Source organism: Sipha flava, unplaced genomic scaffold, assembly GCF_003268045.1.
Source record: "Sipha flava isolate LNK unplaced genomic scaffold, YSA_version1 82_pilon_pilon, whole genome shotgun sequence".
NCBI classification, from domain to species: Eukaryota; Metazoa; Arthropoda; class Insecta; order Hemiptera; family Aphididae; genus Sipha; species Sipha flava.
In genome coordinates this window covers 1,603,741-1,629,938 of record NW_020273624.1, presented here as the reverse complement: position 1 = coordinate 1,629,938, position 26,198 = coordinate 1,603,741, and the positions used below count along the sequence as shown (strand labels likewise).

General features: G+C 31.0%; 1 protein-coding gene and 1 long non-coding RNA gene across 3 annotated transcripts; one reads left to right on the top strand and one right to left on the bottom strand.

The window, feature by feature from the left end:
• Positions 1–196: 196 nt before the first annotated feature.
• Positions 197–13,352, bottom strand: LOC112693243 (chitin synthase chs-2). Its single transcript, XM_025568225.1, has 20 exons — positions 13,215–13,352; positions 7,342–7,479; positions 6,957–7,201; positions 6,592–6,885; positions 6,291–6,518; positions 6,021–6,220; positions 5,768–5,918; positions 5,315–5,517; positions 5,061–5,249; positions 4,727–4,991; positions 4,198–4,671; positions 3,936–4,136; positions 3,642–3,868; positions 3,394–3,561; positions 2,726–3,279; positions 2,524–2,666; positions 1,576–1,913; positions 1,321–1,488; positions 992–1,250; positions 197–761 (listed from the first exon to the last, which is right to left on the bottom strand). The coding sequence occupies exons 2-20, from the start codon at positions 7,473–7,475 to the stop codon at positions 511–513; spliced, it is 4,692 nt and encodes a 1,563-aa protein (XP_025424010.1). The 5' UTR covers positions 7,476–7,479; positions 13,215–13,352; the 3' UTR covers positions 197–510.
• A 209-nt stretch (positions 13,353–13,561) lies between these two features.
• On the top strand, positions 13,562–20,802 carry LOC112693230. 2 transcript variants are annotated; one of them, XR_003149463.1, is made up of 3 exons: positions 13,562–13,973; positions 19,105–19,251; positions 19,366–20,802. It is a non-coding gene; the product is annotated as an uncharacterized LOC112693230 (long non-coding RNA). The 2 variants fall into 2 exon arrangements; XR_003149462.1 differs by lacking the exon at positions 13,562–13,973 and adding an exon at positions 18,950–19,041.
• The last annotated feature ends 5,396 nt before the right edge of the window (positions 20,803–26,198 follow it).

The following is a 26,198-nucleotide window of genomic DNA, read 5'->3' as shown; positions in this document are numbered from 1 at the left end:
TACAATTAATGTTAAAAATAATAAAAACCAGGTTCTGAAAATATATACAACATTTTATTGATAGCTACGTTAAATTATAGGATTTAGGAATGTATTATATTCACTGATCGGATAAAAACCAAATGCAACAAACGAAATGAGCAATAGTATTCGTGTATGTATATTTATGTCATGGTATGTTAAAAAAATACTATGTTATATATATATATATATAAAAAAAAGTTATAAAAAAATTAAGTATTCAAGTCAAACACAAATATCTCATAGCCATTCAAACAGGATGCTTTAAGTAGTCGAATTTGTTATGTGCTCGTACTTAAATCGACAACTAAATTCCAGGAAAAGGACAAGGGGTGTATTGGAATTCGTTTATAACGATTTGTCACAAACCGATAGGTAGCAAGAATGGCGCTGTTATTAAAACAAAAATAAAAATAATAATATGTTTTGACTAGAAACGCTTGTCGTTCGTTGTTCAAATGAAAGCGTTGTTTATCACCACACGTTTGATTAGTTTATCGTCTGCATTGGTAATTCATCGTCATCGCGCTTGTAGGCAGGATTTTGACTTCCGTTGAATATGTCCTTGACACTGATGCCCGCGTTTGATTGTCGTTGCGTTTGGTTGAACGCGTTGTTGGCGCCAAGCGTTTGCATCTGAGACTTTCGTCTTTCCGCCTGCATCGACCGTCTTCTAACCTCTAACGCTTGACGTACTTCCTTGCCCATGGTCAGTTTTCTACCTAACACCGGCGTGCTACCTACACGTGGACAAACAAAAACATCAACGCATTAGATCAGTTTCGGATCGCATTTAAAGGCGTCGATATAATGTATGGCGTCCGCGGTCCATGTATAGTTTTGAAATTATTTTCCTATTTTTCGTACATATAAGTACGAAATATTATATCGACTTATAACGAAATTAAATTTTACATTTGCGTGTATATATATAAGATATTATGAACTGTATTTCCGTGTATAATTATACCTTGCGGCTCGTCTTCGTCTTCTCCCATTTTCATCTGCAAGAATCTCTTGCGGAAAGCCACGTCCAGTGTACCGATCGTCCGGGTTTTCTGCCGTTGTTTTTCCAAGTTGTAAATGGTTCGCCGTCGGCCCACCGCGTTATCGCCACTGGAACCCGATTCGTTGTCGTAGTCGCCGTTGATGCCTCTCAGCCGTTGGAGGTGTTTCACGATAACGACCGCTTGTTTGTCCAGAAGACCGTCATGGGTCAAATCTTCAGTCTGTTCGAAAAATAACGTCAGTGGTCGAATTAAAATCACAACCCTGATGAACTCGTTCGCGCGCACTTACCTTTTTGGTGCAACACAAGTTGAGATCGGTTGAAGCGAGTATGTGGGACAGAGTTCCGAACCGATGGAACAACATGGCGGTGAACTGTATTACTATGATGAACGCGAAGAAGAACACGAACACCAAACCAATGGGTTCCAAATGTAAGTACTCTTTGCTGATTATGATCTATAGGTAAACGTTTTTATTTTTATTAATTATAATTTATTATTTTTTTATCGACGGATGTCGATTATGCTTATATATGTCACATACTTCCGACGTTTCAGCAACGGTCGTAATGTTTGTCTTAACGCCTATCGGCCAGTCTAAATGGAGTTTGTCCTTGTTCAACTGAAGCAAGAACACGATGAGCACGAACAATGCGTTTATCATGAAAAACGAAAATACAGATTTGTTTCTTAGCTCGATCAAGTCCGCTGCAATTCGAGCCTTTTCGTTTTTGTCTTCGTCGATCGGATACAAATATTTGTCGATCAAATCTTTCCAAAACTGTTGTTCCGCTACGGACAAGAACGCAACAGGTCCTTTTCGCAAAGATTTGTCCTCGATCCAGTAGGGATTGATGTCGTCGTTGCGTTCCACTTTAGGCTCTGCATTCGAACAATTTAATATTCATTATTAAACGGGATCAGTACATTTGCCCGACACTACGTTTGCCTGACACTACACTTGCCCGACAACCTCAACTTATATTATAAATAAATATGTGTCAAAAATTATTAAAAATTTCAATAAAATATTATTTTATACCTATTATATTACTTACAAATTAATGTTAAATTTTAAAATTATGTAATTAATAATTGTGTCAAAAATTAATAATAACACAAACATTATATTACTTACAGTTTAATGTTATGAGCGATTCTTATGAATCTATCGCGAATAGCGGTAAAATACGATTGAGAACTTAATAATATAATATACTATACTTAATACTTAGTACCTTTTCACATAGAACGATAATATCCATGATAAAATATTCGTCTGATTTAGTTTTTTTTTTTTAATTATTGTATATTCATATTGTACATTAATTAATAATAATAGTAATATAATATTGTATATCAGTACTACGTACAGTAAAAATATGTAAAATATATTGTCGGGCCTCGGGCAAATGTTGTGTCGGCCAAATATATCAGACTTTTGTTAAACATGTACTACTAAAAAGTAACAACAAAGTAAAATTATTCATACCTAACGATTCTTCGTCAGTTTCTTCATCTGAATGTTCATTTTCAGAGGTTTCTTCTTGTACCGGGTTCAAACCGATCTGATGAGGTACGCTACTGGTCGAAGCATTTCTTTTACGGTTCACAGCCGTTGGATCCATTATAGTCCTATTGCAAATGTTTGGTAGTTACAAACATTAGATCATGTTGTGACAAAGAATACTCACTTTTCAATATAATCCATTCGTTTACCCAGACCTTCTAATGAATCGGCTATCCTCACTAGCTGTTGACCTTCGTTTACGGGTTTCTGGTAAGTGCAAAACATGCATTTGAAAAGTCCAGCGAAGGAAAGTTCAAATGAACCCTCTTCGTTGTCGTCGTTCGGGTCCCAATTTTGTAAAAATCCGAGCATTGACTTTTGTTTGTTCTTCTTTTCCGCCTCTTCGTTTGCCTTCTTCTCGGCTTCCATTTCTTTTTTAGTTCTCTTTACTTGGACTTCTCGCGTACCCCAAGTAACGATGTTGAGGTTGATTATCGAATACAATATTAAAAGCAAATACATGGACGGGATCGACAGCCAGTATATACCGAAGTATATTATGCAAGAAAACTCTTGTGGATGGAGAAGCGCGGCTATTATAAACGATCCCATCATAGCAATTAAAAATATTGCAGATGGAGATCCGATACCATCCTCACCCAATTGCAAAGCCGTACCGACAATTACGGCCATCATAACCAGTGCATACAAGGCCGATAGAATTTGTGCAAACAACAACTGCGGAGAAAATAAAAGGTGAAAATGAAAGTCATTCAAATTTATAAAGTGATTTTAGAATTGTTAATTGTTCATCAATATTGAGACTTTACTGTCATAGATCAACAATCTTACTTGAATATTTGATTTGCACGTGAAGCACACGAAAACAAATAGTATTATTGGTACGATGTTATAGTAAAAACTGGTCCAGTTATCAATATGAAATACAGCCACGAAGGCTCCCACCAACATAAGGAATATAGTTCCGGGTCCTAAAATGGTGCCACCCATCAACATAATCTGAAAATCAAAACCGTTGGTTAAGTTGGTATAAACAATATTGTTATGAAATGTTAATTACGTATAGCAAAAATATTTACGTGATAGCTGATGTACGGCATTGAAATGTTATCGTTTATTTTTATCGTTTTTTTATAGTCCATAAGCAAATCCATAATGTTTGCCATAGTCGAAGGTACCCATCTTCTCCTTTGATTATAAAACTCGTTGAAGCTTTCTGGGCAATGTGTGTACGCATCGCTAGCAGCTGAGTATTCTACTCGGTATCCTCTTTGTAACAATAATGTACACAACCATCTATCTTCGCCTGATGCATTCGTAAATAGGTATTAATAGCACATACAGATTTTATTTTAAGAATGGTTGGATTTTACCTTGATCGTATTGTACGTAATGTCTGGCCTCGTCAGATTTCATTGTATATCTCTTCATGACGTTGTCGTCCATCAGTGCTTTACCTCTGAACAGCGAAAAACATCCAGGACTACAAAGAACGCAACCAATCATGTGTTCAGTGGCTTTTTGCAGCCAATGACCAATGGCGTATTCGAAAATTTGATACCATGCCAATGGACCTGAAAAAAACATTAAACCGTGAAATCAGATTCATGATGAGTTTTATTTGTTGTGAATCACCTCCTCCGATTGGATGAATTCGTCCACACGCAGCACCCAAATTTTTATTTTTTTTCATTAGATCTATTAAAAGTCGGACGGCATGTGGCTGGAAGTCAATATCACCGTCGAGCGTCAGTAAAAATGTATTCTCTGCAATAACTTCTTTCCGTTCGACGGAAATCGGTAATTCCATTAATCGATGACCAAGTAAGTAGTACATGTACATGACTTGACTCCACCGTTTTCTGTGTCTGATTTTAGACTTATCTTTAATATGTACAGTGAGCTTAGTCTTTCCCGGTAATGTCCATACTAAACGCCCACCATACGGAGTGGGATACTTGGTCGGAGGTTTGATGCGTATGTTGGTTTCGTGCACGTGAGTAGCTGCTTCATCAATTGTACTTACCAAAAGGTTTACGAATCTGTTCACCTGGCTCCAATCATCGTTTACATCACTGATTTCGAAACCATCATCCATGAATATGTGAGCTGGACAAAAACAAATTTTAGAATAATTAAAACACATGGAGAAAATTTTACCTACTTTCAAATTCATAATAATCTGGATCAACTACTCGTAAATACTTCTGGGCTACTCTGCGAGCGCACTGGTCTTCATCCATTCGAAGGATTGACTTTAACATTTCCATCATTTCTTCGTGAGTTTCGTGCCACATGGTCGCACAAGCGTAAATCCTTGTAATGCTGTCCGATTTCTTAACCGTTTTAGGTGTTGTACTACTAACATCTGTGTGTACTGATATTGTTTCATAGTATTCGTCGGGTTCTTTATCTCGATCCGCTAAGTCCTAGACGAATGATAAATATAAATACACGACCATTTCTTAAACAATAATGAACCAATAAGAATTTCTTACTTCGGTTTTTACGTCTTTTTCGTCGTCACATCTTCTGTTCATTCCTAATGATTGATCTATTAGTAATGCATCATACATTGGTCTTGCAAATAGCTTTTCGGTAGTCGCTAGACGTTCACATTTTGGTGTCCAAATATGTAATGTTACCCAAGTTTGAGACAAGAGCCACAATAACCATACCCAAACGTGCTAGAAAAAAATAAAAATAAATTTATATTAGAATATAACGTTTTAAATTGACTTAAGATGCTTGCCTCTTTGGTGATGAAATTGTTTAAGAAATTCACATCAGGTGAATCAAAAAATAAATAATCAGGAATAGAACTATGGAAAAAACAAGGATCATCGTGACGCAATCCGCACGCGACTATTAATGCAGACATGGTTACTGGTACTGTTAGATTTACAGGGAATGCATAACTGAATCCTTGAATCATAATTTTGCAAGCGAATTTTCCTGTTAAAAAAACAGAAATTATTAATTAACATAATTTATTTAAAACAATAAATGTTTGTGTGTTTAAAAGAAGACAATGAAGACCCGTGTCCTCGGAGATTACAGGAACATGTGTACTGATGTAACATATGCGTATTTAAAGTATGTTTTTTTTTTTTTTTTTTTATTTAACAAGATACATATTAAATAAAACATTAGATGTTTAATTAAACGAGCCATATTCGTTTTAAAGAAATGTAAATATATTTACCAAATATGTAACAGAGATATGCTGATATGACCTGCATAAGAAGTACGTGTATTGCGGTAACATATTCTGCATCGATGTCTACCGATTCACCTGTTGTAACAATATCAGCGAGATCCGGTAAAATTGTTCCACTTCGAGTCACTTGATTTACCTAAGTAGAAATATACAAATCGAAAAATATTTTTTTAAATAATATTAAGTAAAATAGATAATATATTGTATATACAATAAATGGTTAATAATTATCAATTACCTCAAGAACTTGTATTTTATGTTGCGAAAATCCAGCGTTAGCCAATGAGAAAATTTGTCTAACATTTTCTCCTTTAAAGAACATGACAATCAACATAAAACAGAAAAAACATAACATTTTCCAGACAGACATCAACATGTATATAAAATAACGCGTTCTTTTCATTCGGTCTTTAATAAGATATGCAAACTTCATAAATCCTAGAATTCGAAAAACCATTATATTGTAATAAACTGTTGAAACATGGGTTATTATTTTGATTGAAATTACCAAACAACGTGTTTTTCGTTGTATAATTTTCCCAGTAACCGCAAGATACGCAAAACACTGCGATCGGGATAGCAAGATTATTCATCTGCTTTTCCGGATGTAAAAGGGGCCATAAAAAGAATCCAGTAGCTTGAGATCCCACAGCTATGAGATCCATTAAAACTTTTGCATATATTTCCGACTTCTCTGAGTTAGTTTTGCAACCTTTCGTTGTCCTTGAGAGTAAATCTGTGAATCATAAATTATATTGATTTTGGTAGTTTTTGAAAAAAAAAAAATAAAAATAAAAATTGCCACTTACTGAGCAAAGCCGGCACGAAGCAAAGACAGTTGGTAAGCATCGCACCATTAATGACGTCCAAATTCGGAAGTACGACGTACACCAGCAAAACCAAACCAAATACGTGAAGCGTCTCCATAATGAGTACAAAGACAAAATCAAATAGTAGAGGTCTTTTACAAGATTTGAAGAAACAAATCCTTAACGATCGTATTAGAGTCCCGATTTCCGGAACGATGAATGCCAATAGCAAGCACCATATCCATGCTACACGTTCTTCCGTCGGTAGATTGACAACGTAGAATTTATCACGACCTATGGTAAAGGAACGTTTCGAAAGTTAAAACGTATACATTCGCTTCGTTCAATGGTATAAGCAATTTTACTTAGTTCTTTGTTGCAGAACGTGACAACGCGATCGGCTCTGATTTGAGACGTCATGAAGAACATACTAGACTTGGCGATCACACCACAAATCAGGACAATCGCGAATGTGACAATGTACGCTAGAATTTTTAGCACGCGTACGGTGAACTCGAGACATGCTTGGTTGGTCATAGATCCGCTGTCGCTTCGAGGAGGCAAATCTCGGAAAACGTCCCATGCTTTGGTATCTGCCAAAGTCCTTTGGCTAAAGTGTAAACGTTCGTTAATCATTAAACGAATATATTTTTATTTAAAACTATAAAATTAACGTATATTTTGGACGAAATACGTAAGAATGAAATACTAATCAATCGATTTTACGAAGAAAAAATAATCGTGCATTACCTTCCTCCATACAAATCTTGCGTGAGCGGTGAATTCTCGTCATCGTCCGAAGAATTCTCGTCACTGTCGTGTAGTCTCTGGTGAGACATGTTATTTACGGACGGAACGAACGATAAACGTTGAAGCGATGTCATTGCGCTGAAAACAATAATTGATCGAATATTGCATACGTACTGCAATATGACTTTGTCTATGACAAATTTAACATAACACTCAATGCAATATTCAGATATAATCCTACTAAGTGAATTATTTTACTGGGAATACGCTTTATAATCATTTTTTATTCGATTGGTAATTTTTTACTTTTAAAACGGACAATATGATCATACTATATCATTGATATAAGTCTTAGATTTAACTATGATATTCAAATCATCTCTAAAAATCTAGATGTTTCTTTTTAGTGGACATTCTAATTTTATTTTAATATTAACGATTTTATTTTTTTCATACTAATAAATATAAAATTTGCGTTTCTAAAGTAATTAATAAATTACTTTAGAAACGCAATTATTACATCTTTAAATTATAATAATTTGAAAAATACGAACTGCATGTGAACTAGTAAAGTACATATATACTGCATGTTTATATATTATATAGTGCCTATTTAATATATACAAATTGTTAGAATCTCGTTTCGCTTTAGAGCATATCACAAAGATCAAAATATTCCATGAGTGACGATAGAAGTGTGGTTTGTATCAATGGAATTCTGTTGCCACAAGATTTTTCAAGAACATTTGAAGTCGAGGGAAAAAATGTAATTGTTTTTATAAAAAAAAAAAAAACGAATAATATCACATTGGCAAAGAAAGAATTCATCGGTTGATCTAATCGATTAGGTTTTTTTAACGTTTATATGTTTTTGCTGTATTCACTTTTGATGTGAATAAATCGAATACGCCCTTATGTTTGTCGGTATTCATATGTAAATGGCTTATGCATCGGATTTTTTTTTTTTTTACTACTATAACGATTCTTGTTGTAAGCAAAACACCTATTAATATTGTTTTAGGGAATCAAGTTGTATTTCCGCCTGACAACCATCAATACGGTTGAATGCATATGTATTAGCTTAAAATTAAATACCTAAATCATCTAGCGAATTTAAATTATACGATTACCCCAGAATTTTTAATTTTTATTTGTTTTACCTAATATTGAACACGATTTTTGAATTTCAGTTGAAAGCGTTTGAGGTAACCGATTTAGAAGTTATATTGTCTTATGAACTGTAGTTCAAGGATTAACCGAGAGAAAATAAAAGTCCTGAAATATTAGTCATTTAGTGAAATGAGTACATATGACCCGTTCATGACCTTTACTGAGAATGTTAATATTGTCTTAACCTGTCATGATCATAGTATTATACATAGGTTTGCTATACATTATTCTTATTAGTAACAAAATTATACCGTTAATAAGTTTACAAAATTGTTACGTCAGAATAATGTCGTGCGGATAGTCTGTTGCAAAATATCTAGTCACTTTGATAATAAAATGGTAAATAAAATTTAAAATTCATAATTTTACTTTTAATATTGAAAATATTTAAATATTTATTACTCGTTACGTTCATAATACAATATGTTTGTATATCGTCTAAAATATTTTTTTATATTATAATATAATCGCTTATTACAGAAATCACTTAAGTCAAGAATTTTAAATTTTTTAGAAACTAAAAAAAAAATTTCCCAAGTATTGTTATATGTGTAAAGTTTTTGCTCTAAACAAAAATTTCAAAGACACAAATTGGCCACGTAAATATAAAACGTACATAAAGGCTACTTCACAAATTTAGAGCTTGACTCCAAATTTGGATACCATATGACAAAAGAGGAGTTATAATTGTTTTATATATTAAAAGTTTAATAGTTTAAGTTTAATAGTTTTTTTTTAGTTTTTTAGACTCATTAAGTGGGATAATAATGAACGGAGAAGATGCAAGTGAATGTTTGATTATTTTCTTTTGTTTTTTGTACGTTGTGCCTAAGTAAGTCGATCACTTATATAGGTGAACTCAGGTTTAAGTATTTAGTTACATTTTTGATTGGGAAAGTTATGTTATTAAGTGATAGCTAAGAAAAATCTTTGATACCAAAAGCAATATTTATTTGGACTGATTTGTTTTCCATTCTTTGATTTTCCATTTTTTAATCAAATTTGAAATAAGATTTAGGTGGCATTGAATATTATGGACGACTATGTTTGGATCTTTATTTGAAGCTAGTATAGCGGTATAGGTCGCTAGAGTTGTATGATTTGTTATGGGGAGATCTGATGTATAGATACTAAAGAGAATAAGTGATAAGTCGCTTCCTTGGGATACTCTGGAATTGATTATATTACAAGGTGAGTAAGAGTTATTATGTTTTACAATGAAAAATCGGTTTTTGAGAAAGGATTTTAGAATGAAGAAATATGGGGCAGGTAGAAACGACTTTAATTTCAACAATAGTCCATCATGTCAAACACGATCAAAGGCTTGTGCGATATCGAGAAATACACTTGGACAATGTTCTTTTTTTTTCAAATGAAGATGATATTTTGTTTGTGATCCTGTGTATTTGGTGAATTGTCGAATGATATGAACGGAATCCAAATTGATTAATTGGAATTATTTTATTTTCTTTAATGATTGGGGTGATATTTTTGAGAAGTAATTTTTCGAAGAGTTTTCCTGATTTTGGTAAGAGGCTTATTGGACGATATGAGGTTACTAACATATTAATAGTTAGAAACATTTTTATAAATCAATGCTTTTACGTATTTAACTGTCATCATATTTTATTATATTTTTATATTTATTATACATTTTTTTAATTAAAATTATAAACAAACTTAATTAATTAAGCTTTTATTATAATTTTGTTGTGATACGGACAGTTCAATATAGATTTGTTTAGGAATAGTTTTAGTTATTTTTATGAAAAATGTGTCTCTAGATTTGATCAAAGTAATTGGCACAGAGAATTTCGTTATAAATGTAGTTTTAATAATAAGTTTCACATAAGACTATAAGCAGTCACGTTGTGTTTTGATTAATATTTGAATAATATTTCATCTGTCATTTGTGAATATTATTGCAATAATAAGGGCGTGACCGGTAGGAATACAGTATAATGATATGCAATAGCCAGTTGTTACGTGCCGCTTAATTGTCTTGAAAAATGTTGATTTGTATTGATTATTATTAAAAAGTTGAACTTGTGAACTTATGTGTTTTATGAGGTTAAATTTTCTAGCTGGAGTTCCTCAATAATTACCGAACCTAACAGATTTATTTTAACGAACATACGGTTCCAATAAAACTGTTTTAGTAATGGGAGTGCGAGCTCCAGGAAAAAGTGTGCCAATGGTCCAATTTATCCGGTAGGATACACATAACCAGAAATAATTTGTTCACGGCTTGTGCGACAGTGTTTCGAAATACATAATATTCTACCGGTCTGAGATTTACACTCCATTACGCGATGACGGTTCATCAATATCGCGGTATCGGCAACACAATACGCGTGCGAACAGTCAATGTCACAATACACAATTGTACCTAGGTATATAACGTATGTAATCACTACCGGTATGCCGCCGTATTTCACCGGTGCGCGCGATTAATTTCTCATTAAAGATCGAGTAGGATTTCGATTTGATTGACGAACGGAGGACGTACAGTGCGGTGACCTGACGTAAACAGCCCTGGGCGGAATCAAGATTAAAACAAAATCGGCGATTTAAAGCATCCTATAATTATTTATGGATAACGTCGTATAATGGTACAGACGGCCACAAATTAAATCAATTTGAAAAAAATATTCGTCCACGCGGGAAGGCAAAAATACGGCATATACCTATAATATATATATATATACACACAAAAGGTCATTTCACGACTGATCGTTTGATTACAGTAGCAGACATAAGATTTGATTTGATTTGAAACATACATGGTTGTAGAATTTTAATTATTTTTTTAAAAACAATTGGCATGGGCCATAGATTTTTATGTTGGACACAACTGAAGTTATAAAACCATGAGTCACTATTTGGAAACATACACCTCTATGTACTCAAGTATGATGTGTTAAGAAACATAAGGAAGTTTTAATTTAACTAAGTTTCATGAAATATTTCTGAAAACCTAGGCTAATTACTACACTGATATTATATCATTTAAATACAAAAATAATTAGCAACATTCTTTGTTTCAAGATTATTATATTCACTGAAAACGTCGTGTCAATATAAGGATACATCAACATGTATGTTGTGTGTGTATCTAAAAATAATTTCTATCGATCTTTAAATTACTAAAACAATTATTTTCGGTTAAACGATTAAGGATGTATAGATCTTATTAACATATTTTTAAGAATTTATAATTTTGAATTCAAGCACAAATTTTAAGTGAATCACAATGAAATGACCCTGTATATACATTTGATTTGTGGAAGTACAACAATATTCACCTATTGTAACATGTACAGCAGTAGCTGTTTCCTATATAAAAACGCAATATCCGGGAAAATATTCGTGTGAACAGAGTCGAAGTCATTTGTGTTTTTTTCGCAGTCGTGAAATTCGTAATGCGTATACACTTTCTGACATCATGCCTCTAACTTGTCTGTACCAGTATATAGTTGCAGTTGTAGACTAGTAGCAAGGTACATTAGCCGTGAAAGTGAAACGGTCTACAGTCGGTTAGAGTGAAAGGAAAAAAAATCTGAGCAATTGGTGCATTGCTTTAATTTTATTTCGGTTGTTGTTACATTTTGTCAGAATATTTTTATTGGTTATTGGATTTTAATTTATTTTTGTTTCCGAGATGTGTTTATGATACATATATATATATATATTTGAAATTATTACCGCGAACGATATTACGTTACATTTTGGATGATAAAAATCTGACGGTTTTTTAAACTTAAAGACAATGGAGTAAATCAATTGTCAAAATCACAATTGAAATGAGTTTTCTGTAAATTGACAAATAGTCAAAACATAAACAGTCATTCAAAAATAACTATGCATCTCAATATCCCATGACTCTTGAATTAAATTATTTAACAAGGTTAAAATCAGAATGATATGTAGTGTATTGCAATAACGGTAATTTTTTTTATTTTTATGGAAAAACAATAATGGCACTTTTGTATGTGTTCAATTATCTATGTTTCATTTTAACGCGTCGGATAAAAACTGCTATAACTCAAAAATGTATAAGCATTTGACAATATGAGTTATGTATATGAAATTTATTTCAATGATATTAGATAATCTAAAATAATAATAGTCTTAAATGTATGGACAACTTTGTCAAAAAAGTGATCTAAATTTGATAATTTTATTTTTATTTATTTATTTATTATTTAGGTTTTTTTTTTTTTAAAACGTTGCTACTAAATGTACTATTTTTATTTATTTTTTTAATTATTTCCAGTTTTTAGATGGGAAATCTTTGGTGTTTCTTACCAGAATTATATTGAAATTGGTTATTTATTTTTTTATCTCTGTACAATTATTAAGCAATATGATATTTTTTCGACGATATGTGTAAATAAGTTGGTACACGAGAGACTTTAATGCTTTTATTTTAATAACCAAACTAAACATTTGTGAAGTTAAATGTAAAGTAGTTTATAATTTGTATTTAATTTAACAGACAAAACTGGTTGCAGTGAATGGTTTTATGACGGTAAATTTCTAAAATCATTTGAAGACATTTAAAGCTGTAGTAACAGCTACAGATAAATATATATAATTTTTTTAGAGATCGAACACATTGCTACGTTATTATCGACCAGAAATTTGTTTATAATATTAAAAAGCACACAAAACAATAATATACTAACATAATAATATCTTACCTTTGGACGTTAAGCGAATATTGTTGAGTAATCCAATCCAGCTAGGTCTACATTCTTTGATATTCGAACACGTTTACAACACAATGTTATTAAACCACAAGCGAACGCCAACACGCGGCCAGACAACTGTGGCCAAAGAGAGAGGTCTTTGGCTTTCCTTCTTGGTGGGAGACTCGTACAGCAGGTTCGGACTGAGAGAAAAAAATATAATAAGTGAATATATAGAAGGACAATAAAGAAACCATCTACGATACACGTAATGATTCATTCCCCACCCCGCGGGTGATATACACACATTAAACGTTTCCACGCGGCAAATAATAATAATGCATAACTGTTATGGGCGCTATGCACGCATACGCGACAATCACTTGGGGCTCATTTGTTTATTACTCAACAAAACGCTGCTTAAATACCAATCAATGTACGCTCAAGTCAAATGTCATTGTTGGTTCACGACCAAACGTAAAATCAGGTACGGCCGTCGGGAACGTTCCTCGATACGTACGGTATGTGCGAACTCGATTATGCCAAGAACGAAAATGATTTTTGTTTTAAGATTGTATTGGACTTTGTTATTTTCTGTTCTTCCTTAACGTATTTCAACGGAATTTATACGAAGTGCACTTGGACATGTTTCCTTATTTATGGATAGAATTACCCAATCTCGTCGCAATGTGTTAATAATAAAGTATACATTGTTGGAACAAATGCAACAACCCGATTTGTGTGGAGAACAATATTGTACTGGAAAGAAAGGTAGATAAATTGTATTAAATTTCACATGTAACATACACATGCACACACGTGCGTACACACAATCACATATACCTACATTATAAATATGTTTATTGTCAATGGGAAAGAATAGTTACAACGTTAAATTTATTTCTAGAGAATTAAATATCAATTATAAACATCGAAGTACGTTCATAATTAAAAATGTTTTTATATTAGCAATCCAAAAATATCTATTTTATACATATTATTTTGGTGGACAATAAATGCTAATGAATGAATCGGAATGATGACTATTTTAGAAACCGGTAAACCTTAAATAGTGACTACGATGGAAGTTTTATTTTTAGTTTATCCTTCAAAATACATATAATGGTCCGGTAGAATCATGTTTTTTTTTTTATATATTAATAATTTACGATTATATAAGAAACTCATTCTAATATACTGTGAAAATATTGTTTTATTCTTTTTGTAAAATCGTTTATGGGTGAAACAAAATAATTTCGTCCTTGCAGTGATTCATATTCTTAGTCATTAAATACTTTTTGAATGTAAAATTGATTAATATATTAATAATAATATATTAGTATATCATTTTTTCTGTGTTAGCAGTGATAAAGTGATTTTAATTTTACTATTCGAAAATTAAATATATTTAACTACAAAATATAACGACCGTATAAAATTTACAATTTCAAAATTATATATATTTAGTTTATAGTATTTTGATATCAATAATATTTTTTTAATATAACTAGCTAACCCCACAGACGTTGTCTTGAATTAGCTATTAATATTTAATTCGAATTGGTATAATTTTATTTATTAAAGATATATATATATATTTTTTTCTACTTTGTCGATTGGTTTTGTCAACATTTCATGGCCATCTGAAGTTTTCTTTTCCTTAACATTTAATATACGACGACTATAAGGATGATGAAAAAACATTTTCTTTTGGAATTTATCAATATTTATTTGTATTTAACTTGTTTTGTGTGTATCTATGTGTGTGTGTGTGTGTGTGTGTGTGTGCACGTGATATATTACATTATATTCCTTTTCCTTGGAATTTAATTGTGGTTACTAGTCAACATATACAAAACCATATGTAATTATATTGTTATTATTCTTAAACGAACTTTATGAAATATATTTGCCTAATATAGAAATAATTAGAATTATAAATAGTTTTAAATATTTATATTGAATTAAAATTGTATAATACTTATAACTTCATTATATAGTTTCGATTTAAAGAACAATTTTAGACTAGTTAAATTTACAGTTTTTGGTATAAGTATTAATCTTCTCATTATTTTATTTCTACTCTGCTAGTTTTAAAAATTAAAATTATATTTTTAGTTTTACTTTTACTGTTATTATGTTTATTATTATTATGATTGTTTTATATCTTAATTGAGGCTGAATATAAAAGCAATTTATAGTAGTTCTAATTTTAAATCTGAAACAGTTAAAATAATATATAATTATGTAAATATAGTATATTAATTTACATTAATATTGTATAATTTTAAAAATAATGCAAAAACTGAAACATCAATCGATGTTATTATCTACATTTAAATATTGTTATTATTATTATTATCAGATTTATTTTTCATACTATATGGAATACTATATAATAAGTATGAGTATTAAAGCCCAAACATTCCTAAAATATTTGAATTATAAATTTAAATTTTACATGTTTGTATATTTTACGTACTCATATCATATTGAGTTAGTAATACAAATTTGTACAAATATATAAATTGACTATTTTTTAATCTTTTAAGCAAGGTGAATCGTTTTATTACAAACAGATAAATCTTTTGACATGTACAAATATTATAATACATAGTAAAAATATCATTTAAGGCTAAATTAAGTAAGATATATACATATTTTGAGTACACATTACATACTCAAGATCAATAAATTTATCTTGTATTGTATATTAGGTACTCTAATTCACTGTTAGAAAATGTACCGTAATTAATTTTGACTTATTATTTTTGCATGTAAAAATAAATACTTATGTGAAAGGAGTAATTTTTAATTTTATTATGCAATATTATCGATTTGTGAAAAATACATTTTAATAGTGTTCGTCATTAATACTTAGTAACTAAATGTGGAAATAAAAAATTAAACGTTTCTGGTGACGCATTAATTAGTCAGTAGTCTTATATTCGTGGCATAAAATCATAGTCTAAAGTGTGTCACATCTAATAAAATAATAGTTAAAGTATATAATAATAGAAATAGGAAGCTTAAAAAAAAGAAAACTAAAATGTTAGGCGTACTACAACGAACGATTGTACATTGAAAATACTTAATGATATTAATGTGAATGATTAAAATTACAATAATAATAAAAGATATCGGTCAGTGAAAATATACTTTCGAAACATATAAACTACAAATATTAAGTAAAATAAACTGGGAGCAAATAACTTATATAATTTAAACTATATTTTATCAGTCAGTAAATTAGGTCATCTAGTAAGTTTTCAGTTTTCTATACGCTATTGAGTAACTTGTGATTGTCGGTAGAAATAATAATATTTTTTACAGTTATTCTGATATTTTAAACTTAGTTTTAGTATTTTATGTTTTATTTATGATTCGTTGATATCACTAATATAATGTGACAATCTGATATATTTAAGTAGAACTTACATAATTGAAATGTATTTTCTTTATTGATAGCGACCATTGTTGTAAATTAATTAAATTATACATGTTATACTATTATACTGTTTTATAAATTATATTATTTATAATAGAAATGTAGTACATTAATGTATCTAATTATAATTGAGTACAAATTATTATAATAATAATTTATGCTAAAATGTTAATAAAAACTATTTCTTTATTAAAAACAAGTATAATTGCATGTAATTATAAACATGATTATATACCTAGAATGGCGTACTTTCAATTTCAATCTTGAGGGGAGATGAAAAAATGCATTATCACAGTGTTTATTTTTTCGCCTTTATGTCTTGTTGTCTCTGGCTATATCGATTATTATAAATGTTTTAATGACAACACACCAACGATATCACTATTATTATTATTTATATCTTGTATAGAGTTTGTTATTTAATTTTCTGACCAATATTGAAGTCATGTGTTCTATACACGTAACAAAATATTTTATTAAACATCATATTATAATAACGTGTTTTAATATATTATATTCATGATATAATGTATAATAATTCCATATTATAATTAAATCAATGCATTTATTTATTATAGTCGAGCACACAAAATAATGATCACATAATAAATATATATATACGAGTAATTTATTCAACAACCGGGTATTAAATCGGTATACCTGTTTCTTCTCCCCGTAAATATATCACTGAGTGGAGCACTTGTACTATATGCATTGTCTTAACGTATAAGTACAATCATTTAGACCAATAACACCTAAATGTCGTATACCAGAATAAGAACAATTTATTTTTGCTTGTTCAGCCCAATTTTTTTAAAGTTCCCTTTTATTAGCTTTTATTATTAAACTAGTACATATATATATGTACTAGTTTAACGATATAGATATGTTTATAAAAATTGCTTCATAGCCTTAACAAGGACTGACGTATTGTAAAATAATTATGAAGGTATAAAATCAGATTAAGGGGCGTTATCCAACTGCGGCACCTCCGCAATTTCGCCAATAGCTGTAATAGGTCCTTACCATAATGTTATTACTCTATTGAAACCACTAGTCAGAAGTTTGCCTAGACAGGTGGTGTTTAATTTAATGGCATTTCAATTTGATAAAAACTTAAGAATCAACTCAATAATCTAGATAATTTTCTATTTTAACGTCATGAACTATACGGATATTATAATTTATGTGGTATATGTTACATCAAGATAAGTCACAGAAGTTGACGAAAATACGTTAATTTCTTGTAAATATCGATTGTAACAATTAATGTATTCATTTTCATTTACCATATTTTATTTTGAAATTTTTTTATCATAATGAAAATTTTGTCACAGCACATTTTAATTTTAAGTTTATTATTCTATGCATATTATTAGTATGTACGTGATGAAGTGGAATTTCTAATTTTAGTGGAAAATAAATTAAAAAATATAAATTTCTGTAACAAAAAGTTGACCTGATCAAATCGATATCATATTCTTGTACGATTGAATACAGAAATTGTGGATCATATTTTACAACACAAAATATGGTCTTTTTTAGTGCGAGTTTTAAAGACTTGTTATTGATTTTAGTTATTTTTTTCAATACAATTATTATAGCTTACTAGTATCAATAGTATACGAGTATCATAGTATAGAATTTTACCTTAGTTTAAATGGAGTGGTACCAATTAAACCAATCACATTAATTATAATCATAATGAATATTAATGAAAGATTATTGCATGGTTTTATATAAATCCATCTCTGATAGAAATAATATATACTAGTAATAATCTATTAAATAATATATAGTATACTCCCCAAGAGTATAATATAAAAGTTGTTGTTCCTGCAACTGCTGTGTGTACCTATACGATTTTTCATTGACTCTAGTAGGCTAATAACCCGGTCGGTGACAAATCTTGCGTGAATCCGAGTTTGGACGAGAACAACTATAATATGAGTTCAAAAAACAATTTAGTTATATGACCCCGACAACAATGCCGACGTAGGTGGACAGATTTACAATTGTAGGTAGTGTTGAATCAGTTCGAACCATTACAATAGTAATACTACCATTGCCCGAGAAGGAAACGCGCCTTTAATAAATATAATTACGAAACACTTACTTATAAGCTCTATCGGACAATGCATATTATATTACGTTAATTATGTTCGATCGAAATATGGCTGTATATGTCATTATCATGGTTCAAACGTCGCATATGATTATTGTTATTATTATACGTTATTTGTTGTCGCTAATAATTTATCACCGTAATCGTTTTCGGTTTGTGTACAACCGCGAGTCCAGCGTGCAGATTGTAATGTAACGAATAACGATCCACGACGAACAAAATCATAGACTGTGCTTTATTAATTTCTACGTCGAATTCGTTTGAATGTGATTATTGTGATTTTTGATTGTTGAAACGTCGACTTATAATAGGTTCTTCTTCTTTTTCAGTTTTGATGTTTATAATTTTTTCTACTGGTTTTCTACGATGGTATACAACAAACAATAACGTTTGTTGTCTGTGCAGTTCATTCGAAGTAACGACGTTTGGAAAGAGGCAAATAACTTGTTCAGAATGCTGAACGAAATCATAGACCGGTAAAGAACCGAAATAGTATAGTACTACTGAACTTATAAAAATTTCATATTTATATACATTTTTTAAAACTATACCGGAGTGATGTTGTAATATAATTATATGTTTTTGAAAAGATTGCAGTGAAAAAGCTCGATGAGAATATCGAGCGATTTCCTTTTACCACCAGTGTTTTTGGGCAAGTGCTACAAATCGGCAATAAAAGCGCGATCGCGGAGTGCCGTGAAGAATATCCGAATGTTCCATAATACGAGACGGATTTACTACTATGCACGGTCGACGGATTTGAATGGCGAGCGAAACAAAACGAAGTGTACAACCGACGAGAGCACGCCGAGGACAAACGATCGCCGATACGTCGTTTCCCGATTCCGAACACGTTTATGGCCGTATAGGTGTATCCGGAGCGTAGGTAGGAATCTGTGTACACTATTACGAACGCGCAATAAACGGACGACGACCGACCGACCATGAACGGCCCAGTGTGATATTGTCGCGAATAAAATGATTCTAACTGCACGCACGCGGTTTGCGGACAACCATCAGTAATTCTGTCTGAACTACAGTTATTGCTTATTATGACACTCGTGCGTTATTCCTTAATTATTCGTCTTCTTCCGTCACGTTCGCATCACAACGATATGGACACGAATCGCGTATTTTCATCACGCGGTCCTTTCTAGCAGCCCCACTAACCATTATTTACTTTCCTCGCGGAAGCAGCAACTAAAACAGTTATTTCAGCAACGCATGCGAACCTTTTACCCTATTTGCTGTTATCTTCTTACGCAGTAGCTCCGAACTTCTAAAAGTGTCTCAGCCCAGATAAAAATACTACGGCCTCAAGCACCCTAGCGGCCACATGTCTACATTTTTACTTTGCAATTACAAGACTTAGTAAGCATGGTTCATACTATAATAGTCAGACACGTATCGTACCGTACCGTTCCGCAAAATATTTTATTATGTGTTTTAATTTACGTCATTCACATTTGAAAGTTTCCGTTTCGTTCATACACGTACCGATCCGATAGAGCCTGTCCGGCATTCCTCGCGAGCGAGAAAAATCGCGAGGTCAGAATATTGCAAAGTGCAAACTATAAATCGGTCCCTCTGATCCCCGGTCTCGTTTTAAAAATGTGGTGGGATTGCGGCCTGACTTAAACATAGGGTTTAACGCCATTGATCTTGCACGCGCGAAACAGGACATTGTTGAACTAGTCGTACTACGATGCGTTAAGATCCGGACCGGGGGGGGGGGAATAATACGATTTGTCCAGTACACATAGGTGGTCTCTCGTTCGAGAACCGTTCGATTTCAAACAAAATGGTCAATTATTCGTTACGACGACTTGTGTTATTGTCAAAATGTTTGGGGTCATAGTTATTTTTCATTGCAATTCATTTATTTGTGATAACAGATCTCTTACAGCCGAAAACCATGTTGGTAACAAGTATTTAAATATTAATAAAATTATCACAGTTATATCCCAAATGACTTCCATGTGTGAACGTTTAGAAACTTGTTTATATTGCAATGCATAAAAGCATTTTAAAATACGGTTTTTTAAATTTTCAAAAATCTCATAGTGTTTTCACGATTCATGGAATATAAACTATTACAAATAAATGAAATAATAATTTTACGATCCTAACATATAACATGTTTGGGAGTCTAAAAACGTCAATGTTCCAATATTGTGCCTCTGATTCTTTATACAAAATCTATTTAGGTAAACATAATATTAATTAAAAAAATATTCCAAGATCATCACTTAACACGAAATAAATTTATTCAAAATTGTTGTATTAAGGTAAGCGTGGCAGATATTTTGGAATGTTTTCACGCAAAATCATTATAAATTAAATTAAATCATCGGATATTTACATTCAACCCAAAAGCCGAATAACGCGCTCCAACAATAATCACATCCGACTTTCATAATTTATTTTTGGAGTAAGTATAATTAAAAGAAAAAAACAAGACAGCGCACGTATAATTGTGGTATCTAGTTATTATTTTTGGAATATTGTGGAGTGCGTATATATAGTGTACAATGCGTGTACAGTGAATATTTAAATTCTACTTGAATACACGTGGTCTTATTATAATGTGAATTTAAACATCGAACAAAATAAAAAAATTATTTTCGTTTTTTTTCTATAGAATAAAAATATCAAGTAAAGTCAATGCATGGACGTCTTACTTTAACAATGAGTTAATATTTCAATCTGAATGTTGACAAAAACAGCGGATCAAAAATTGACGCATAATTTTTCTATATAAAAAATGAATATCGTCGTGTAATGTATGCATTATTCATAATACAATGTGATAGTTACTCTCATAATAATGTGATATAAAAGATAATTAAATGTTACCTAATTTTAATAATCCATGTAAAAAACAGCTTTATGAAGGGTATTGTTAGAAAAAAATTGTTAACTGATTTGATTTTAATAATAAAAATGGATATCCCAATTATATTTAATGATCTATCCGCTTTATATACCGTTTTCGGAAGAATGGCATTTATTCTAGGCAACAAATATGCCCGAATTAAATACTAATTTTTAAAATAAATACTATAATAAATTGCTGTAATAATCATAAATTTAATTATTATTTTGTATGATATTTATGCAATTATAAAATTACTAATAGATTATTGAAAAACGTAGGTTCTTATTTGACAAATTATCCAAATAGCGGTATTACATACAACCTATTTTAATTTTTAATTTTTTTTTTTATTAATTGTCTTACTATGCAAGTTTTTGGGTGAAAATAATTGAATGTTTGTTTACTTTGTACACTCGAGATAATTTAAGAACAAATTACTTTCTAAGAATTAAAGATCGGAGATCTCGTTTTATTTATTATTGTTTCAAGGCGATTTAAAATCTAAAATGAAAATATACTCGAGTTTAAAGTGTAATAATTTATGATTTTACGATTTATTTCGGACGCCTTTGTGTTATCTTATAATATAATAATTACAGTCTATTCAAAATCGTGTTGCGAGGACAATCTAATTTGCAGATTCTTGTACTTATATATCTTATCAAGAGATTTGTTTAACGCATGAATAATCGTAACCATTATTATTTTAATGTACCTACTCACGATTTCACGAAAATAGATTGGTTTCTTTTTGGTACTAAAAAAATATGTTACGGCAGTGGTTTAGGACTAGAAGTTTGTAGTAGTTCTTGAAATATGATCGTTTCGAGGCATTTAAAAGGTGAGATACTACACACTAATATTGTTTAGAACAAACTTTCGACGAGAAACTCTTCAGCGGAAATGATTGTGATTGTTCGATAAAATGTTGCTATAGATTTGTTGCTTTATTACAATACGAATAATATGATATCCGATAGAAAGGTGATTTTTTTTTTTATCGTCATGAGCATTAAAAATAGTATTACAAATGAAATGATTATTATTATTTTTATTATATCATCTATATAAATCAAATATATCGCTTCTCCAGTGGAACAACGGCGTAAGTGAAAATGTAATTGTTCTTCAGAAAACGTAATTGTTCCATTGGACATGTGATTAAAAACCGGTATTTTCAACAATGACGAAACTGCTCTCTAGCGGTCAATAATAGGTATTATACTTATGTCATTGTTCCATTCGATAAAATGAAATGTTATTGTACTGTTGTCGTACTTATGTCTAAAAGTCAAAAATTTGCACTTATGTCGTTGTTCCACCGGAGAAGCGATATTTTTAAAAACGCATAAAATACGTCGTGTAGCAAAACTTAAAACTAAAGATGGCGATACATCGATATACCTACTTTGTGCAGGCTATTGTTTTACGAGTCGGTTTTGATAAGACAATAGTTTTTTTACGATGGTAAAATGTACCTGTATTATAAATATAATATGTGTTATAAACATTTATTTGAATAAAAGTGTTTGTCAGAGTTGTTCGAGTAGGTGAAATATTTTATGTTCGCTAATCGTTTCCAAAGAAAAAAAAACCAAAAAGTTTAGTACTTATGCACTACCAAACGAGAATGGATTTCAAGACCACAAGTAAAATACAAAAACAAATCCCCGATCTAAGACGTAGATCGGCGAAAGAAAAAAAGAAAAGTCGACCGGACAGTGGAGCGGGAATGTCACGGACAGTATATGTAGTACACCATGGTGGCCATTGAGACAATATAATAAGATATTGACTTTGACGGGCGAAAACTTTCTCTTGCATTTAGGTTTTTAGCGGATTGCGAACGGACAACGACGGTGACCGGCGTGCGAATAAATAATTGTTATAATTATTGCAGCAAGATTCGGTTAGACATTTGTGATTTTAAGTTGTCCTCGCAGATAATTTTTTAATCATTATAAATCGTCGATTGAAGCCTAAATCCGACGATTCCATCCACCGGTCCCATGTCGTTTGACGGTATTGCGTGGAAATACCTACTATATAATGTAACACTACAAATCACTTATCCTCGCGACGTTGCGTCATTTCGCGTTGCGTTCTTTTGGAATTCGCCATCTATAGGTTCGTGTACATTACGTACAGCATAAATATTACTATACATATAGATTATGCACACTACAACAGCTGCGTACACGACCGAGTTTGTTGGTGGGCACAAACCCAACCGGACAATGCACACTTTATTGTTCTGAAAATATTTCAACAAGGTCTATTATAATGATTTGGAAAAAATTACACATTATATTTTTCTATTATAAAATGGCTAAATCATAATGTACACACGCAGGTATCTAGTAGTATGTACATATTGTATAATATGCCGCTTCAAATAGGGCGCCTTGTGAGGATTTACGTTTTTAAAAACGCTGAGTTATTGCAGTTAAATCGATGTTGAAGTTACGGAATCTAAGACGGTAAGAGGGAAATAGTGATGCTCAATCCGTAGTTAAAAATGAAACAAAAATTATATTTTATTAGTTTATAACTCTAACAGTATACTTGAATATTGAAAGTGTATTGGTTTTCTTAATAACAATAAACGGCCGTAATTGAAGTCTTTCCAAAATTAAACAAATTCCCAGTGACATTGTCCGCGATTACAGGTACATAATTTTTATTTATATTATCAACTATACGTATAATATAATGCATGTCTTTATCAAATGTTTTAAAATATTTTAACCTATAGCTAGCAATATTAAAATATTCTTTGTTATGTAAATAGTATTTAAAAATAACTTAAATCAATTAAGTCTTTCATGAATTTCTCATTTTTTTTTCGAATAATTAATATTTTAATTTCAACTATATTAATGTTCTTATACCAAGTAAGTAAATCATTTATTTGATTGAATCTGAATCAAATAGCTTTCAGTCATCAAGAGATTACTTACAATTTTTCCAGTATTAAGGTGTTTTAATTTTAACTCAAACTTAAAGTTAACTTTCTTTTTAACATTACATTTTTAAAGCCACCATTAATAAAATAATTCAATATTCTCTATAATTTAAATAATCTTTCATCTAACTAAATTTTTTTTATTGAAATAATTAATAATCTAATTTATTATACCAATTTTAAATTTTAACTTCAATTATATTTATGCTTATTTTAGTAAGTATGTTAATAGTATTTTGAAAAACGCTAGGTAGTTTTTATGATATAATTTAATGAAATAAATATTACATAAAAGTTTGTAACCTTTTAGCCCCATTCCTTTTTGGGGGGTCTACTTGTACCCAGTAGCCGAGGGGAACACTCTGCTGGTGATCCACGGGCCGATTCTCGTATATCCGCAAAGGTGTGTGATTGAGCTCGTGGGTTTTTTTATTTACTCAAGTTAAAATTTAAAAAATATAAGATAAAATTTTGTTATTACAACGATAAAAAAATTAAAAATAATAATAATAATAATAATAGTTTTTTTTTTACATGAAATAATAAATTTAAAATAATAAATAAAATGAATGTAACTAACAGGAAATAGTCGGCGAAACGGCTATTTACGGCTACTACGCGGCTCCGCGAACGGTTAACCGGAGTATTTCGGTTGCGTAATTTGTTCTTTTTTTTTTTTTAAATCTTTTATAATGATAATAATAATAATATTACGCAACCGGATTCTTTTTTGTTATTGATGATCCGAAAGGATCAGAAGTACATTTTAAAAGGGAAAAAAGGGAATTTCATAGGGACATTATTTTATGTTTTACGGTGTTGTTGAGGTGTAGCTGGTGGTGTTACGGCATCCTTGTTGTTTCGTCCGCCGTGGGCCATGTCTGTGGGCTTAGGTGGCCATGTGTGTGGTTTGAAAACTGGAGTTGAAGTATAAAAATTACAACGTTGTGGGAAACTCACAAAAAAAATTACGTCTGTGCGGTTGGATGTCGGAGAGCAGACAGGGATAGGTCGTCGTTGATACATATTTTCCAGCGACGAGAACTGTATATGGTTAAGGGGGGGGACTCTCATAAGACGGTGTTTTTTGATTATAAATCAATAATAAATTAATGAGCTATCCGTTCGTCGGACTCGATAAAAAACTTTATTGGACCTATTTAATCACAAGTTAAACAATTTAATGAGATTCTTAACATAGCTTGTCTCCCACAATAGAGTCAATATCTGGATTAAAACAAAACAATTTTAACCTTAAATCGCTTTTAATATTCAGTTTATTCCTTTATTTATTTATTCGCTCACACATATTATAGGTACCTCATAGTTAAAAAGTCCATCAAGTTTTTTAGTAAAATGTTGACAACTGCCTAATAGTCTTATTATTACTATTATAACCAGGGGGCCTATTCTCAAACGCATCGAAAGTGATGATCGAATAGAATAGTTCGATTGACACTATTCGATCATAAAAGTTCATTCGACACAGAATATTCAATCTATCGTATTCTCAAACGACTATCGAATGTTGATCATCGTATAAAGTAATATTCAATACACTATTCGATTGACGAAAAAAA